This window comes from Megalops cyprinoides, chromosome 9, assembly GCF_013368585.1.
Source record: "Megalops cyprinoides isolate fMegCyp1 chromosome 9, fMegCyp1.pri, whole genome shotgun sequence".
NCBI classification, from domain to species: domain Eukaryota; kingdom Metazoa; phylum Chordata; class Actinopteri; order Elopiformes; family Megalopidae; genus Megalops; species Megalops cyprinoides.
This window is the reverse complement of record NC_050591.1, coordinates 19,105,155-19,124,279: the sequence shown is the minus strand read 5'-3', so window position 1 is coordinate 19,124,279 and position 19,125 is coordinate 19,105,155. Positions and strand designations below refer to the sequence as shown.

General features: G+C 41.4%; 2 protein-coding genes across 4 annotated transcripts in view; both read left to right on the top strand.

Moving 5' to 3' along the window:
- cwf19l2 (CWF19 like cell cycle control factor 2) overlaps positions 1–9,721 on the top strand; it is a 43,981-nt gene extending 34,260 nt beyond the window's left edge. For both annotated transcript variants that reach the window (XM_036536917.1, XM_036536916.1), the window contains exons 13-18: positions 5,343–5,555; positions 6,822–6,938; positions 7,924–8,079; positions 8,359–8,439; positions 9,164–9,265; positions 9,500–9,721. In XM_036536917.1, coding sequence (XP_036392810.1) covers positions 5,343–5,555; positions 6,822–6,938; positions 7,924–8,079; positions 8,359–8,439; positions 9,164–9,265; positions 9,500–9,640 — 810 coding nt within the window. In that variant the 3' untranslated portion in view covers positions 9,641–9,721. The remainder of the gene's footprint in view (positions 1–5,342; positions 5,556–6,821; positions 6,939–7,923; positions 8,080–8,358; positions 8,440–9,163; positions 9,266–9,499) is intronic.
- Positions 9,722–14,765: 5,044 nt separating this feature from the next.
- The window catches only part of gucy1a2 (guanylate cyclase 1, soluble, alpha 2), a 38,374-nt gene continuing 34,014 nt past the window's right edge, over positions 14,766–19,125 (top strand). For both annotated transcript variants that reach the window (XR_005005192.1, XM_036537385.1), the window contains exons 1-2: positions 14,766–15,408; positions 18,281–18,342. Coding sequence is in view for 1 of the 2 variants with exons in the window: in XM_036537385.1 (XP_036393278.1) it covers positions 15,178–15,408; positions 18,281–18,342 (293 nt within the window). In the remaining variant the exon portion in view is untranslated. The remainder of the gene's footprint in view (positions 15,409–18,280; positions 18,343–19,125) is intronic.

The following is a 19,125-nucleotide window of genomic DNA, read 5'->3' as shown; positions in this document are numbered from 1 at the left end:
GTTGAGCCTCAGCATCTTGGTTCTTTTCTCAGATTATAGTCTTCTTGTCCGTTTTGCTGCTGTCACTCCTGTGGTTTGTGCCCAAACCGCGCCGCAGCACGTGCGGTGAGGCGGCCGATTTCATGCAGCACGGGGATGGGAATAAATGGGAGATCGCCGCTGTCGGCTGCCTCGGTCTGAGATAAGCGCTTACTGATACAGCGTCAAGTCGGTGGAAATTCACCCGTGTAATAGGAGCTGCTGTGCCTTTGAATTCTCTTTATGCTGATGTAGCTGAGGCCTTCGGTCCAGCACGCTTTGCTACAAGCCACCACCTTTGTATTCTCCGTAGAATTTTCAGCAACGTCAGCAGCAGTCAGTGTTTCTGCTGCCCTCTCCTGTCTTGGGTAAATGGGATCCGCACTGTGTTTTTACCTTTATTGATGTGTTTTGTGCGGAGAGATAAGGGGGTAGATAGTGGGCTGTGGGAGAGTATCAGCTGCAAGGCACAGTGGGAGAGTGCGGCCCAGCTGAATCCCCCCTCAGACACGCTGTCCGCCTCTGCTCACAAACTCACTGTGTCAGCTCATTGTGTGTGTTTCTGTGTGTGTGTGTGTGTGCGTGCGTGTGTGTGTGTGCGCGTACGTGTGTCTCTAAGTCCCTTTGGTAAATCAAAGCACAATGGAACATCAAGTGATCTAAATTTCTCCTTATCACCCACTGCTGGAAAAGGATGGCCTCGTTTCTCAGAGTAAAGGTAGCTTTCCCTTCTGGATGTGAAAAGGCACAGCTGCAATGCAATTGCCCAGGATCTCATTACTAACAGCACAGGGCGTCACTCCTAGGGGGGCAACCTCGTAGCGGCGTGTTAGGAAATGGACATGGAGGACTCGGTGATATTCAGGGACTTACCCGAGTTCTATTTATCAGTGTGCATTTAAGCAACAAAGTCAACACGGGAGACCCCCCCCCCCCCCCCAAAAAAAAAAAACAAAAAAACAAAAAACAAAATATTAAATCAAATTGGGGGGGGGGAGTCTAACAAGGCTCCACATTTCCCATGCAGGATCTCATTTTGCTGTTTTGGGTATTGAGATGCAGGATAACACAAGGAGCCAGGTGTTCCTCATTTATATATCATTAACCGCTGCCAGCTTTCACCGCATCGAGCTGCTCCTAATGACACAGCTGCTGTCGGAAGGTGGCCTTTGGAATAAAGGTTATCTTCGCTTCTCCGACTGTCGTACACCGTACCGACTCACAGCCATTGTTGATTATTTTGCCACAGCTGCCCTGTGCCGTGTTGTTTGGCTGGCAGTGGGGGAGGGACCGTTGTGAGCCAAGGTGTTCCCCACATCACCTGCCACTATAGGACGTGTTTATTTCCATGAGTCATCCTAGAGCCCAGCCTATTAAACAGTCAGAAATAAATTGTTTTTAAAATCAGTGCACAGAACCCAGAGCGTTGGATTGCTCCCCCCCCCTCCCATTTCTTTCCCGGTTCTGTGTGTCCTGTCCATTGGAGATGAATGTAGCAGAACAGATGGGAGTAGCCATGCTGTGTGTAATAGCACAAGAGTATTCGTCTCATCTCAGGCAGGGTTTCAGAGAGCTGGAGAGGAGAGACACGTAGTTAAATACAAACTGGTGAATTCCAGGAGGAAAAAGGATTTTATGTCTCAAAGAATCTTTTTCATGTTTTTGCTCATATAGAAAGGCAAGTTATTCAAAGATATTAATGTGTATAATATGTGTAAATCCTTCAGGGGGAAGCATTATTAATAAACTCCAAAGACGTCAGTGTTGCCATGGAGATTCAAAATTAAAGCGACAAACGTTACACCTTTAGCTTTCAGCCATGCCATCTTTTCAGCTCTGCTGTAGGTCTACAACCAGGGAATATCATCTATAAATATGAATTTGGTTACCATGGCATATTGTCTATAAATACAATTTTTGAATGCGTAAAACCTCAAAGTCAACCGAAACATTCACCCCCTTGACTTGAGCGAACCACCTGGGGACAAAGAAATCTTAATTAATTGCCCGGTTTATTAGGGGAAAGGAAACCTGTTCAAATTCTTTTGAGCTATTTATTTCGTCAGCATTTCTCATGAATGATTTTGTTGTAATTGTGTTTTAATGAGATTTTTAAAATACACGACTTAGGGGGGAAAACAGAGAAAGTACCTGGCTCATTTAGTGAGGAAAAGAGTTGACTCTCATGTTATTTCTTCTATAAAAGATTGGCAGGGCAAACTTGCTAAGTTACTAGGGAAGTATTTATGAAACTTTTGAGCTCTTCTATGGAAAACTATATTGAAAAGAGCATCTATGAAAACATAAATGAAACAACCACTTAATGCACAGACATTGATGGAACATTTTTTTCTTTCAGTTAGACTTAAAAATACCCAAAATACGCAAGAAACAATTGTCAGCCCTAAATACAGCATTATTAGAGGAGGAAGATTTTTAGGCCTTAAAAACCTAGAAGTCTGGAAAAACCCCTGGACCTGACAGGTTCCATCATCTTGTATAAAACCTTTGCTGAAAATATATGGCTACTCTGTTGACGGGGGTCTCTGACACAGGCTCTCACAGAGGGCAATATATCTCTGATTATTGTGGGAAAAAAGGAAAACCCGTGGCTGAATGTGCATCATACCCTTCAGTAAGCCTTTAAAATGTTGATTTTAAATTACTTTCAAAAAAGTTAGCCCTGAGACTAGAGATTGTTCTCCTACAATGTTATAAAAGCAGATCAAAATGCTTTTATTGTAGGCCGAAGTTCTAGCAGTAGTATTTGAAGTCCGTCGAACTTATTTCAGATTTCACAGAAGCACAACAGGAATAGTCTGGTGATATCTCCTGATTCTGAGAAGGCCTTTGATTGGATGGAATTGTGACTGTTTATTTTCTGCTCCTTGGCTTGGTTTCCCGCTCCATTCAGTGGGTCACATTACTTTGACAGTCCTCGGTCTGCTGTCATTTGGAATGGGAAGTTCTTCCCTTATTTTACTTTTTTGTAGTTGTTTTTTCTCTCCACTGTTGCTTTCAAACTCTTAGTTGAGGCTATTCGATTTAACACTCCTACCTTTGGACTCGAGATCAGATGGAAAGAACAAAATATCACCTTAAACGTAGATGATGTCTTGCTCTTTGTCTCATACCCAGCAACCTCAATTACAGCTCTTATTGATGTCACAGACCAGTTCAATATGTTTTCTGCTTATGAAATTAACTTCAGCAGATCTGAAGCTATGCCTTCAGGTAAACTCAGGGGACACCCGGCTCTGCTTGCTTTCCCTTTCAAATGGTCTCCGAAAGGATTCACATACCTTGGGATATTCAACTCTCTCCATTCATTTAATATACAAATCTAACCTTGAACCACTTCTTAGATGTATTAAAGATACTTGGATACTTGGACTTGGATAGCTGGGCATCCGTGCCACTATGAGTGCTAGAATGGGAGTAATGGAATAATCAAGATGATAAACAATCTACTGAGCATGGATGGATTTGGAGTAAAAAATGCCCCTCTGAAAATGGCAAAATTAGCTGTCAGTGGTTAAGGGTGGGTTTAGTAGAACCCAACGTTAAATTGTATTTGTATCTGGCTGCTGAATTTGGCTTTAACAGTTTAAATGTTAAAGATTCTCTTGATTTTATTTAGAGGTATATGATGCTGACTTGCTCCTAAGTTGTCCTCTGTTTATTAAGAATAGGATGCAAATTAATTGACGCAAGAAATGTGATAAGATGCTTCAGTCTGAAGGTATGGGACAGTGTTCAGTGACTAGAAGGCCTTTGTGGTTTAGAGGATTTGGTATTAATCTATGTAGAGATTAAAAAAAAACTCTTTTTGAAGGAGAAACACTGATTTCAACAATTATGCTCCAAACATGACCTACCCAAGCATTTATCTTTATTTACAAATAGTTTTTTTTTAGTTTACCTAAAATAACAACGATGCTAACAATGTAAAAGTTTGGTATTTAAAGTCAAAGATTTCTTTTCCTAATACTCTTCCCTCTTATTTGGATTTTGTGTATTTTTTTTATCTTGTTTACCCATTAGTACATGTAAGTGTGGTGGTTTGTGCAAAATTCATCTCATAGATATTGTCATTCTCCTCGGTGTGGCATCTATGATCTTTACACACTGTGTTTTACTCGGATTGCAAGAACCTTTTTTAATTTGATGTAATTGCTACCTTGTGTATTGTTTATTCAATGGCGGTTGTGTTTGTTCAATAAAAAATACAGTATTATAGAAATTACATATGTATGATCTGAGGAGTGCAAAGATTGCTTGGGGATTCCTATCAGATCAGTGGAAATGAAAATCACAGCTCCTCACTCTGAGATAGGTATAGCAGTCCTCTTGGTTGATTTCTTTATTATCTGCAGAATGTGAGAAGATTTGCACTTTGAATAATTCAGAATTGGGAGAAGATGTTTGTCATAATTTCTCTTGCATTTTTAAATTGCTATTCCAGGAGTGATTTGTTCATTTATCTTCATCGTCTAAATTGTGTTACGCAATAATGTTTCTGTTATTTTTAGATTTGATTTAGTGGATTCTACTTTTTAACCTATGTACATTTAATTTAGATTTTTATAATAACAATAAGCAGCCAGCATTTGTGTTTTCGGCATTCTCACTGTAAGAAAAACAGCATGCAGCCTGCAGTACCAACACAGCAAGAGGTTAACACTGAACATCAGTTACGAGGTCCCGGAGATCTTCCTTCATTTCCCCATGCATGCCACATTTCTGTACTTAAACAGCACTTTCAGACCTGTCAATCCTCCAAGTCCAGGGTGACACGCCTCCCCTACATCTCTCCTCGTTTCCATGGACACTCAACACTAGCCTGCTTTAATTTTTCGTTGTCTTTTAATTAACCCTTTAGCATGCAGTGTGGCCCATGAAGTTCCCTCTTGAGAATGTTACGATTGGAGATGTTACAGTCTAGTCTAGAGGATGGTGCAAACATTTTCCATGTTTAAGCCAGAAAAGCAGCTATAAACTCACTTCACCTTGTCGTGATTATTCAGCCTGTATCCAACTGGAGTACATGATATTCTTCAGTATTTCTACGAAAGTCAGATGCACTTCATTTGCAATTTAATGTGAACTCTGCAAGCAGTCAGTCTGCATTCAAGGCTAGACTATACATAAAATCCTGCTTGGTTCCGTTTTCACTAACTGAACGATTGCAGTGGTATTGCAGCTCATCTCATGAAACTAGCTGCAGCTGACAGAGAGGTATAGCTTTAATTTAGCACAGGATTCTGCGCAGTCCTGCTCTCACAGCCTCTCACGTCTCGCTGACCTTTTCCCTTTCGGTGCAGATGATGGGGAAACAGGACGGGGACAACTACACCCTGGACGACATGTTTGTGTCCAGCGCGGCGCAAAGGGAGCGGTCGGGCCAGGACGAGGAGCGCCAGCGGCACAGGGCCGTGCAGGAGCACCGGCGCTGGGCCAGCAGCATGGAGAAGTGCCCCTACTGCTTCGACAGCAAGGAGCTCCCCAAACACCTCATCGTCGCCATCGGAGTCAAGGTACCAGTGCGGAAGGAGGGAGTGGGAAGGAAGGGGAAAAAAGCAAATGAAGAAAGCGAGCTTCGGGGGGAAGTGGGGTAGAGGGGTAGAGGGCAGAGTGTTGGGGAGGAGAACAGCGAGATATTAGAGGGGACTGAGAGAAAGAGAAGGGGAAGAGGGAACACTGCCATTATTGCTCCTCTTCCTGGTGCTGCTCGTGGATTGCTCATCAGGGGACCGCGGAGGGAAGAGAAAGTATGATGGAGGGATGAGGAGGTAGGTCAGAAGGAGGCTGGCATGCTGAAAACAGCCTCTTGTTTCATAGCTGAAGGCTTCCAGCTCCAAGCTAAAGCTGTAGCACAGCACTATGCAGCAGAGCCTGTTCAGTGTATCTGTACGGATTAAACTAGTCACTTCAGTGGTTTGCCACATTTCAAAAAAGACAGGTCATAATGAGGATAATCGTTTCCACTCTGGTCAGAGATATCAATTACCACGTAAAAAATTCAGAGCTGCCGTAAGAGATCATGACAATCAGCTTTAAGGCTTTAAAGATGCAGGATAAAAGCTGGACTTAGACCAAGTGATCTGGAAAATTCAAGGTCAGAGATGAAAGTTCCAGTTTAGGAGCTTGGCAGTGCTCTAGTCGCCTTTCACATTGTCTCTCCAACAGCTAAAAATACTCTTTCTTAGAAAAACCATAAGTCACCTTAATATGATGTATAATCTGTCACTCTTGACCTTATCACGGGCCAACTGATTAACAACATCCACCTTTTTTGGGTGGGTCCTCCTCTAACTGTCGCTGTTTGAATGTGTCATCAAACACTACTTAACATCTTGCATCTCTCTGCACCCTTAAAACTTTGTGCTTTTCTAGCTAGTCTTTGCATAACAAAAGCCAGTTTTGGCTGTAATTGCACACAGTGAGTCTAATGAGCCTCAGTAAGTACGGGGCATGTTTCTGGGTGCTGTAAATTGATGGATGAAGAAACACCTTTGGATTTTCGGGCACTTTTGCTCTATATGCAATTTGGGATCACGTAAAGAGATTGTAAGGGTCAGATTTAATTGATTTATGTAATCTTTTTCTGATCATCTGTTTTTGACCAGTCAGACACTCAGAAATCAATTCTAGGCAGCACAGTGACAGTACATGACCTGATATTTGTACTCAAGACCCTCTCTCAGTAGTAGAGAGCCCTAACCCACTGACCCACTCTGAGCTCATTCTGTTGGCATTTCCCTGTTGCTGCCCTACTGAGTGAGTCTCTCTCTGTCCTCCAGGTTTACCTGTGTCTACCGAACTCTGTGTCACTGGTTGAGGGGCACTGCCTGATTGCCCCAATGCAGCACCATTGTGCTGCCACTGGCCTGGACGAGGACGTGTGGAGTGAGATTCAGGTCAGCTGGGGCGTCCTCGGTAGCCCTCTCTTTAAATTGTCCCCACCCTCATTTTTTAATACTCATCACCCTCGTTCATGCCCCCTGTCACCTTCTTTTATCCTCCACTTTACACCCATTTTCTCCACTTTCTTCACCCACTTGCTGTCACTCTAGTTGATTGCTCTCTCTCGCTGCTTTTGATTAATATCTGCTTAGTGAGAGTCGTCTTCCACAGTGTAATCGTACTACAGTATTGTATCCTGTGCATTTAATGTAATGGATATTTATTGGTGCAATGATCATGGTCAAGTGCGTGCATCCAGAACCACATTGTTTGTTTTCTGTGGTTGGGATCATTTGTCTGTGGTCTGATTGTGTTTCCTGTTCTTATCCAAGGGTTGTCTCTCATTAGTGTAATTAGATGGTTCTGCAGCAGAGAATGATGCGGCTGGATATTGGTATCCACAGGACAGCAGCCTTGTTTAATTACAACTCACAGCATGAAGAGACAGACTGAGCTGAGAGAGAGTGAGGGAGAGAGACAGAGAAAACACAGACTCGCTGACATGCTCAGAGACCTACCCGGATCTGCATACAGTCCTATAGAGAGTCCTACAGACACAGAGATCAGCGCTCACTTAGAGGCATAGAGAGAGAGGAGAACAGGACACAGACACAAACAAGGCTCAGAGAGAAGTGAGACAGGTGGACTGGAATTATTTTGACACACAAAAACCAAGACCCACAGTCAAAGAGCCTTCTCCAGGAGCACTTGATAGAAAGGGCCTGCAGTCAACTCTTAATGTCCTTACTCGTTTAGGCCATACCTCCTGTGTGATTAAACATGACTCCATGCTGTGCCATTGATGTCAGATTTTTCAAAGAGAATGAAAAATGGTATTTGTCCCGCCTTATGTTTGAAGGCCTCGGTGTTGTTCTTCCTTTAATGCCTTTTTCTAATGGCTCTTTGAGTGGTTTAATTGTCTCTTGGTGCTTTTTGCAGATGTTCCGCAAAGCCTTGGTAAAGATGTTTGAGGACCAGGACCAAGACTGCGTTTTCCTAGAGACCCACATGAACCCAAAGAGGCGCCATCACATGGTGTATGAGTGCATTCCCCTTCCCAGAGAGCTGGGGGACATGGCGCCCATCTACTTCAAGGTACCTGACTCTGCTCCCCCAGAACTGACCCCTTTCAACAAGCCAATTGTTAAAGCCCACCCACATCCATCAATCTGCATTTTCTACCTTCAAATTACCTACTGCCTGCCGCCTACCTAACGCCTACCGCCTCTCAATTCCCATCCTCCAAACCAGTCCTCCCACCCCTCAACACCACCACCTCTCAGATCTTGACACTCCTCAAACCCTACCCACTCCACCTCTCTCACAGGTCAGGTGAAAAGCACTAACCAATAAATTGTGCTGTCTTTCCTGCAGAAAGCCATAATGGAGTCTGATGAGGAGTGGGCCATGAACAAGAAGCTGGTAGATCTCTCCTCCAAAGACGTTCGTTGTGCTGTAAGTTTTCCTCGTCTCCCTCTCCCCTCTTTTTATTTGTTTGCTTATTTCTGTGTTTTTTTCCCTCTTGATGCACCTCTAATTTAGAATCACAGGTAGTATGTTAGGCTCACCTCAGAGCAGCAAACACAACTTCAACTCAGGAGTGCTGAGGCAAGATGAACACAGTCCTCTGATACACTCCAGCCAAAAACTGTTTTACTACAACTAAGTTGTGTTATGATGACTTTTCCTTAAGCTGCCTTACTCACTTCTCTCATTACATTACATTACATCATTGTCACTTAGCAGACGCTCTCATCCAGAGCGACTTACATAGGTCACGATTTTTGCATGTTATTCATTTATACAGCTGGATAACGCGTCTCAACACTATTGACTGCAAGCAGATATACCTGCCTATGGATGTCTATGAAACACCTATATATCTGTTTTCACTGTGGACTTTATTACCCCCTGGTCTGCCCGGTCACATGTTGAGTTTATCCAGCCAGCACACAGCACCCCAGCCCATCCTCTTCGTGGTGGAAGTTTAACAGATACACAGCAATGGGAGAGACCTGGCACATTCATCCTGGTAGTATATGACAAAAATATAACTTCCTCATTTCTGAAGGAGGAATATTTAACCAGGTGCAGGAATGTTTTTAATTAGAATTCATGTTGATTGGACCTTTTGTTGTTTCATTTTTAATAAAACTGTGTTTTGTTTTTTTTTCTTCAGGTTCCCAAGGGACTTCCCTACTTTTCTGTGGATTTTGGGCTTCAGGGTGGTTTTGCGCACATCATTGAGAACGAACAGAAATTTCCTCATTATTTCGGAAAGGTACATGGTTTCCTGTGGCCGTTGGCATAATACCATAAGTCCTTATCTCTTAATACTACAGTTACATAGGTCACAGCTGTCATTTACACTGAGAAGTCTTAGAGTGTTGGAACGTCTTCCCTGTTGGCATTGTGCCAGTGAAAATGAAAGACACAAGGCTGGATTAGAAGTTTATGTCTGTTACTTCCTTCTATTAATCCAGTTTTCATCCCTATTTTTTCCCCCCGTTTGCAGGAAATACTTGGAGGCATGCTGGATCTGGAGCCCAGGCGCTGGCGAAAGCCAATTCGTGAAAACTTTGATGACCAGCGGAAGAAAGTGCTTCAGTTTGCTAAGTGGTGGAAGCCCTTTGACTGCACTATAACGGACAGTTGAAATACTGGACCCAGTATTTGTATTCTCTATTGCTGTAAACTGATCTCCTTTTTAATGTGGGGTTAATCAAATTACTGTCAAACTCAAGCATTGATGTATCTTTTTTAAATGAATTTTACTATGGATAAAGTAATAAAAGACAGTAAGTAAAAACTGTTAGTGTGACACATTTGTATTATGTATTTTGTGGTTTTAAAAATACAAATTACAATGGTAGCTCAGTCTAGCATGTGTGATATTTACTGTCTGCAAATAAGTTTTTATCTCTCTGACATTACCCTACACTTCAAGATGCAAGTGCTACTGATTCTGAGTGAAATGTGTCACTCCATTATCACTGCTGCTACTAAATTATTGCCTGTAACCTATTGGAATAGGGTATAGGGAACGCCACTCCTTGGCAATCAGTGACCCCTGACCTTTTGAAGCTGCTCCTCATTGAGTGACTTGATTGGTTCTTTTATATTTCTCCCTGAGAGGTCTGATCTCTGCTGCTCTTCTCTGTGTTGTGGGAATGGACTTTTTCAGCTTGGTTCTCTGTCCTGCTGATCATGTGGGTAATTTAACCCTCTGTAGAGCAGAACTTCAGGAATTGAAGCACCAGTGGTGTCCACTATTGGTCCTTAGACTCACCTTTCATCCAGCTCATGATTGGCATTTGAAGAGGTAAATCAAGTTCACATCAAAACATTGTCTCCAATTAATGAAAACCCAAGTTAGAACAAAAACCAGACAGCTGTGGATATCCAGTGGATACGTCTATGCTACACCAATGAAACTATTCTGCTTAAATTACTCCACCTCATTAACTGAGAAAAGGCAAAGGCTGTGATTATTGAAGGACAGGGATCGTTCACTTTATATCACTGAAATGGTATGATGCAAAATGAAAAGGTGGGCTAGAGGAAAGGAATAAGTACCATCTCTCAGGACTGTTGTTGGGCAGGTTCATCTGAATGCCAACAGAGGGAGTTGTGGCTTTAATAGAGGTGCATCGTTCTGTCAGGCACTTGTTCTGCGGAGGAAAGGATTCGCTGCTGTGAAAGGTGAGAGAATGTAAATATTTCAAGATGCATGACAGGACATCTGGGCTGGGTCAAAAGAAACGGAAATGTGTCATTTTTTAAATGATGTATATAGGTACAAGTATATATATATAATGCACACTGACTTGAATTAATATTTGATACTAATTGGCTGACTGCTCTCCTTATATTCACATGCTTGAGAAAAATGCCTAATCAGAGCTTGAAATCACTATGTGAAAACACCTCAGATGCATTTTTTCTCTCACCGTTTGTTGATGGAGGGCAAAAAAACCTGTTTAAGGAAAAATCTTTAAATCAATTTAACAATATTTACTTACTGCCATCGAGTTTCACAACATGAATTGATGGCTAAGTTCCAGTTTCTCAAATTCAGTTGCTCAGAAAATAACAGTCGGAAAAGAATCTGCTTCACTACAGTATGTCTTCCTCATATCTGGCTCATAGTGTCAGCTTAAGGGGTAACAAGTTGGACCCCAGTATATACAAAGGCCATTGTTAAAGTAATAATCCCAGGAAGGTTTTTTTTTACTGTAGAATGCAAATGTTTTTGAATAGGCTCAATGTCCAGAGTAAGTCAGCGACCTTCAAAATTAGGACCATTTTTGTTGCAATTATATGTATTCCCTACATAACTTGGTCACTAAATACGTCTAGAAATATTTACATATAGCGCAAAGGGTTGTATTATAGAATTTCTAATGGGCCATTAGGGCTTAGTATGTCAATTTTTCCATAAGGATATTGTTAGCCAATAGCATAAATGATACAACACTGTTCAATGGTCAGAGATAGGGACCAGCTGTGAAGAACTGGGCCCTGGCAGTGAGGACTAAAGTAATGATGTTCATACGTACTAGTTTTGTCTAGGCCCATTGATCCACTGGAAAAGAGCCCCACATGTTAGCTGGCATTTAAAGGTATGTAATAGACTAATACATAATCCTTACTGTGCCAGCTGTCTCAAACCTGCTAACTAGCTATGAACTTAATGGAACCACACCGTGAAGTGAAAAATCCCTCACTTTAGGGAATACTCACTTTAGATTGTTTTAAGACTTGATATCGTTTCCACTGTCATTCAGTTGTTTTAATATTTCCTTGTACTTGTTAGTAATGTTCATGTTTCAAAATGTCAATGTATTTTTTAATAACATAATAAATTTAATTGGGGTGAATTTACATACATCCAATTGCTAGCTATTTGTTCCTGTTTGGACTTTTTGGACCCACTTTCTTTTTCCATGATTGAAAAGCCACCCCTTCAATACATGTCCGATGTAATAGGTATTTAACCTAAGTGTACATGTGCATTGTTGTCATTAACCACTCTCACAGTGCAGGGGTTATAACCTGTTATTACGTGGCTACAGTCATGGAATCAATGTTAGTCTCCTTGGCATTTATCAGCTCTGCTGTGAACCTCAGATTAACATGGTTTTGGTAACATAGTACAGCTGTTTTGTCTTCAGTTATCAGTACTGACTTAGCAGCCCTCCTCAGCAGTCATCCAAGAGGTTCAAAAAGCTCATTCATTTTCAGGTAACCCGACATTGTGTGTATATTCAATGCACGAGCAATCTGCTGTCTGATCCAGCGATCAGGATCTTTGAAAGGTCATAATAAACAGGATGGTTGACTTTAATGTCACATTAGCGACATTGAATGTAGAGTTATATGGGGTATAAATATGGACTTTGGTGAGATTTATGGCAGCACTCATCTTTTCAGGCTATGCCTGGCTGAGATCCCCCCCCCCCATTGAAAGCTCAGACGGCTATCTTTTTGAATGATCATACATTGGCTTTGAGGTTGTCTATTGACGCCCTGCCATCAGTATTTTATTTATGATGGAATCTTTATTTCTGGTACAGTGCGAACACTGGTAAATGTCACAAGTGGGCAGGGAGGCTAGAATTGTAAGTCAGGAGCCTCATGGGGTGATAATTTAAGGGTAGGCATTGCTTTGAGCTTGCCTTCATAAATACTGATGAAAGAGGACTTTTTTTACACTAATGTTTCTTGAAAAACTGGCAGTAAACTGCAGTAAATTTTAACCAGGTAGAGAATTTATATGTGAGTGTGTTTGTGTGTGTGTGGTGGACGGGGGGCTAATGCTGTTGCATTTTCCTTTTGTTATTATTATTTTTTAAATATAGAGGATAATGGTAACAGCAGCAACACTGACACAGTTGAGCAGCACCAGTGCAGCTCTGCTTCTGAATACAGTCTCTCTCAAACCATTTTAATTTCTGTGGTTAATGAAGGACAATACAGTTAGCAGAAAGTGGGTCAGATGAAAAGCGAGCAATCTGAAAATGTCTTCAGGCACCTGTGCAAATGTTTTTTTTCTCTTGTTCTTTTCTTTTTTCTTACAGTGACTCAGCGATATAGTGGGGTAATAACATACATTGTATAGACAGCAAAGTTAAGGGTAGACTAAATTACTTGAAGGTTTGTTCCTTGAAAGTCTGTTTGTGTGTGTTGTGTCACATTGCACAACAACACCTGAAAGCATGCAAAGCGGTGGACCATAAATGAGATGCATAACACTACGTTCATCTTGGGTATAGAAAAATGATTTCTTGAATGGAATAACTTTTTTCTTGTCAAAAAGATGAAGGTTATTGTATTCTGTGAAATTATGGTACCCTGACCTTCCCTCAGGGAACAAGGGGAGTCTACATCAGCTTCTTTCTGAGTGACGCGCATACTGATTAAGTATTTCTTCAGATAAATTACATCAACCATCCTTTAAAATGCTTTCCCTCATTTTTACATTTTACTTCCGCATGAAATAATTTGGCGATTTAAATTATTTACTTTATAGATTTCTCTTTGATTCTTTTTCTTCTACAAAAATGTGGAACATTACTTGAAAAAGCCATGTCAATAAGACTTTTCCTGTTTGCATTTTAAAATTAGATTATTTAAAATTATTATTATTTAAAGTTAAAACATGAACAAAAACACATGGCTGATACACCCGGTAATTAAAAATAGGTGGGTCAATGCCTTGCATATATTTGCTGTTACTTTTTTGTTTGTTTTTTTACGTTTGCTGGTATTAATTTCGAATGTGGACTATCAAGGGAGAGATCTACAGGTTATGAGCACCAACTACGCTGTAAATAGACAATTTACTTTTTCTGCTGTATTTTGATTGGGTCACCACTGGTTTCGTAAAGGATTTGGGAATTCTCACATCGACGACGTAAAACATATTTATCACTCCTAGATAACAATATCTATCTATTTGTACGCATGTCTGCCTTTATATCTATGTAATAATTATATGCAATATAGAGTATGTATATCTTCCAACGCACGTATTAGAATGACGATATGACGCTGATATCAGCACATTTCATGCGCGTGCATTTATGTCAGGAAAATTATTTTTATTCTGATGTATTATTTGTTGCGGATCAACCCATTTTAATCTAAGCGGAGCTGTTCCTTTTCGACGGAAATTCAACAAGCAGAGTTGCGCTGAAGTCGGCGTAAATCAGTAAGGGATTTATCACTCCATCCAAAATAGCACATGCAGGAAAAATGGACTTAAAAGCTCCTTTGTTCTTGGCAGTACATTTACAAATCTCAAATCCGTCCAGGTAAAAGATTTTAAATGTTTTGCATGTCAGACCTAACCTTTTAGTTACATATAAGTTGTAGGTATACCAAAATCATTGCATGTAACAAGGTACAATTTAGACACTGGCCTAATTAGTTTCAATTAAGTCGTTCAAGAACCTTTTATAAATATCAAAAGGCCAAGCTGCTGGTGTATGAATTTCCTTTTTTACCTCTGAAGGAATTTATGGTCGCTTGATAAATATAGCTATTTGACTTTACTCTTGATAGATAGCCACATACAGTTGCTGTATCTGCGAGCGCCTCTCCTCCGTCTACGTCTGTCAAGCTTCGAGACTTCGCGTCAGCCTCCGCAGGATCACATCAAGGGGGGCAGGTTGTTAGCCTTAAAAATTACTGATTGGCTACCGTGCTGAGACTGAAAAAAAAAAAGAATAGTGATGCTGTGGTTGTGGGGACTGGCATAGCTTAGTGGTTGCTGGAGTTCATAGGCTTGACTGGATTTAGGCTGTTCCATCTCTCTGGAAGCAGCAGCTGCCTGCGTTTGCAGTTTCATGGATATCTACAAAGCAAAATAAACCACCAGGAAAATGAAGACTATGTTGCCTGCCTCTAAATTAAATGGCAAAAGCGAAGAGACTCTGATAATACATGACTCTTGACAATATTGTGCAGCCGCAGTGAAAAACGTTTTTTTTTTAATCATTTGGGTATGAAACGCAGCTGATAAGCTGCTGCTCATCTTTCCACCCATCATCGTTACATCGTCTGGAATGGGAGCGCTGCTCAAGTATTCGCCGGTGGATTTTAAATCGCGCTCTGTCGTCTCCTCGTTTACCTGCGCGGGCACCTATCCTCTCAAATTTCAAATCTAATGAATCCCTTTGGATACCCAGCATGTCTTCGAGGAAGATTTCATCGGAATCGTTCAGCTCAATGGGGTCAGACTATCTCGAGAGCCCCGACGACGGAGAGTGCCCTTTCTCGCGGGTGTTCTGGAATGGGAAGAGCCCGGTGGAGTCACTCTCTTGTCCATTTGAAGACGTGGGAATAAAGCGAACGACCAGGCGAAAGCGCGTCAACCTGGACTCGCTGGGGGAGAGCTTGAAGAGGCTCACGTCTCCGACGGTATGGATGCTCAGTCTCAAGTTCATGAAATAGTCTTTCCTGTTCGCTTTTGCAGGTTAACCAGCGCAACTGTATCAGCACTGACATAATTAGTTTTGAAGCCCCGTACCTCATTAATCGTGTGAGCATATGTGTACTCCTGGAATTGGTTTTTAGCAATTATTTTTCTTGGGCTGAGTAGCAGGTTAAACCGCGTGTTTACAGATGAGAGATGGAAAATTTCTCCCATATACTGGTCAGGATACAACACAGTCGGGCGCAGTACTGAGCTACCTGGGGAACTCTTGCGTACAACACAAGGGTGTATTTTTACAGTAGTAAAAGCATTACCTTTAAATCATTACCATTTACATCAGTATCATTATTATTTGTAGTGATGTTGTTATGAGATTGTAGATGATGGTGATGATGATGATGGGGATGAAGCTCGACAATGGTTATGATGATGGTGGTTTTGATTATTATGATTATTATTGTTATTAATAATAATAATAATAATAATAATATACACGTATTACCCGTGTGATCTAACAATACGTAGAACTGACAATGGAACGAGTGGACCTCGACGTCAGAGTGAAGATGTCTTAGGTCAAACGTCATGGCGTTATCTTAACAGTTTAGAATCCATATGTTTTATTTGATGGTTTATGTTTGATTTGTGTGGGCGTTTGTCTGGTCACCATTTTATACCATCCTTATATGCCAAATATGATCTACATGCCCATGAAACCATTCTGTGATCGTGAATCATGCCTGGGTCCCTCGCCCCCTTGCAATACTGAAGGAGACCTAAATCGTTCACCGTACAGAATACTCTTTCCCCCCTACATACAGCCCTATTACCTCTACATGAAGCCTCTGCCAAGAGAGCCCCGGGCGATGGATTTAATCTCCTCAGATAATGTTAGGGTCTGATTGGTACGTGTCTGAGGCCACGGGTCAAGCAAAGCGATGCTAAATGCATTCATCAAGATGTGGCGCAACCGTGCAGATACGCTCGAAAAAGACTGAAACTGTAAAGCCGACAGAAACGATTTTGTAATTTAAAAAGTACAGCACGCGCTGTTGTGTCTTTACCACCCCAGGTCACGGCAACCTGCCTTGTCCTACACGGTGCGCCTCACTGTTTCAGATGAGGCATAAATACATTTCAGACGATGGCACAATCTGGGAGAAAATGAAAAGTTAAAAGCAGCAAGCTTTGCAAGGTCACCACCGTTTCAAGCTTGATAGTTCGCATTTTTGTGTGCAGCTGACGAGGCATTTTAACTTGAGTAGGACATGTTTCGAAGGTTAATTATGACAAAAATGTGTTATTTTAAATTCAAATAAATCTCAACGTTCATAACTGTACAAATAAATAGTAACTTTCCAAGTTAGGGGAAAATATCTCAAGTAACTGAAGTTCACAGTAAGGGAGCGTGGCCATGATCATATTTTGCTTGTTGTTTTTATTTTGCACAAATTTCAGCAATACTCATTGTTAAGTTTTTCCTCATTCCCTTTTTGATGGTTACCCAATCTCTCTGTGATAACCCTGCCCCTCCAATGATACAGCTGATACATGGCAAAAAGGGCAAAATGTCTGGGAAAGCATTATTTTTAAGGCATGGGTTTTGCAGACTAGCGAAGTAGCACACCCAGCTAAAAACAATTGCTTATTGACAGTGAACATAGTCCTTCTGCACAAAGTGGTTAGTGTAATTAAATTACAATTAATGGGTCTCTGAAGTGCAGTTTTAATTTGAATCGATATAACAGAGCAGCATTGTGGCAACTCCCTTAAGAGAAAAATAAATTGCATTGCATTTAAAATCCATTCAAAGAGTGCATGGAAGAGAGTTGAATGAAGGTAGGTCTTGGTTTTAATGTGTAATGTGTGCATCTGGACAGAGGTCTTCCTTTTTTCTTGAGTTTGTGTACATGTGTGTTTGTGGGTTATGTGGGGTAAGCAAGGACACATATAGCTGTTAAATTAATGTTTAGGTTCACATTTATTGAAGAGGGTAAGGAAGGATCTAAGCCTCCTTAGAGGTGAACACAACAGCACCAGAGACAAGCCCTATCCCATGGACGCAGCTAGCACATATCGTTTTCTAAACATGGTTGTTGTATTGCAACAATGACATATGGTGTGAAGCAAATCCCTGCCCAAAAAAACCCCCCACCAAAACAAAAACTAAACCAAATTTTGCATCCAAATATCTTCTGCAAGTGCATGCATTTTTCTCTTCCTGTAGAGTCTGGTGACAATGTTTTTGATATGAATGAATATCCCAGGCAAGGCTGCTCACGAGAACACAGGGCTATTGTCACGATGTCGGTGAGGATTACAAACTCTCTCCGCGTGCCACTCACCTTCACAACAAAGCAACCTTGGCCTGTACTTCTGTGCGCTTGTAGATAAGCCAGATGTTGCATTCTCCTCATCCCCACAGCGCACAGGGACATTAGTTCTTTCCTTGACTAGCACATAATGTTCTCATGACATTTCTGTAACGTTTCACTTAAGTAATCACATTAAATAAAATGCATTTGCTCTACGAAACCATTAAATGTGTCCACTGAGAGAGACTTAGGAGCAGGATTTGGTTTCGATGTTTTTTTCTGGTTTGGGGATTTGTGTTCTGTATATGACGTTATTGCAATGTCACAACAGTGTTTAGAGAACGATGTGTCCTCACCGTGTCAGTAAAGAGGACCTGCCAGTTCAGCTCTGAGCAGACTTAAATCCATACTTACCCTTATTAAGAAATGCTTATCCTTCAGTGTGTGTATGTCAACACTACACTTGCCTTCCTTACCACATAAACACACACAAACACAAAGCACAGCCTTTCTCATTCCTGCTTCTCTTGTGTTTCTTCAGACTCAAACCATTCAGCTTGCTGTGCAGAGAACCATGGAGGTATACAAACAGAGGGAGATCAGGTAAGAAGGACATGCTCACCAACCTCTGCCTCTGGTTCCTAGAAGCTGAAGCCGAGGGAGGCTCAGAAGGGGGAGCGGGTGTTTCACGGCCGCGTGGTTATTATGGGAAAATGTGGGATGAGGGCTGTAAGAGGCCGTTAATCACATGTCAGCAGTCTCCAGACAGGTGTGCGCTCCTCCTGCTTCTGTGCGCGTGTTCTGCTGAAGCCCTCTCAAGAGACCCGGACTCTTACTTCCTCTTGATGCTATCTCGTCCGTGCTCAACGGTGACTGGTGTTCACAGTTAGCGCAGTTAGCTTCTGAGCGAAAAATGGACAGGATGAACTGTCTGTCTTCTCATTGTGGTCCGTGCACAGAGATGCATCACCCTCTGTTTTAGTTCCAATAGTTCCTCTTCAGAAGCATGCTCTTACTTCTCTCTTAGCTATATGTACCATAGGAGCCATGTTAATTTATATCAAATGTTAGTTTTATATTATTATGGCTGCTGTGTGAATAGGCTTAACATATTAATTTCATTACCACGTGTGACTAATGCTTTGTACAGTCTAGCCACCTATAGGCAGCTTGTTATCACTATGCAGTTATTCTCTACTCTTGTAAATATGAAAATCTAAGTGCTAATAATGGTTACACCCATTCCATTGCCTCACTACAGGGAGTGTTACAAATGAATGCATATTCAGTAATGTTGCTATCTTATGTATCAACATTACAAACCCTAACCCTAACCCTATCCCTAACTTAAACGTTAATGCTGACGTTATGTATGTCATCTTAAAT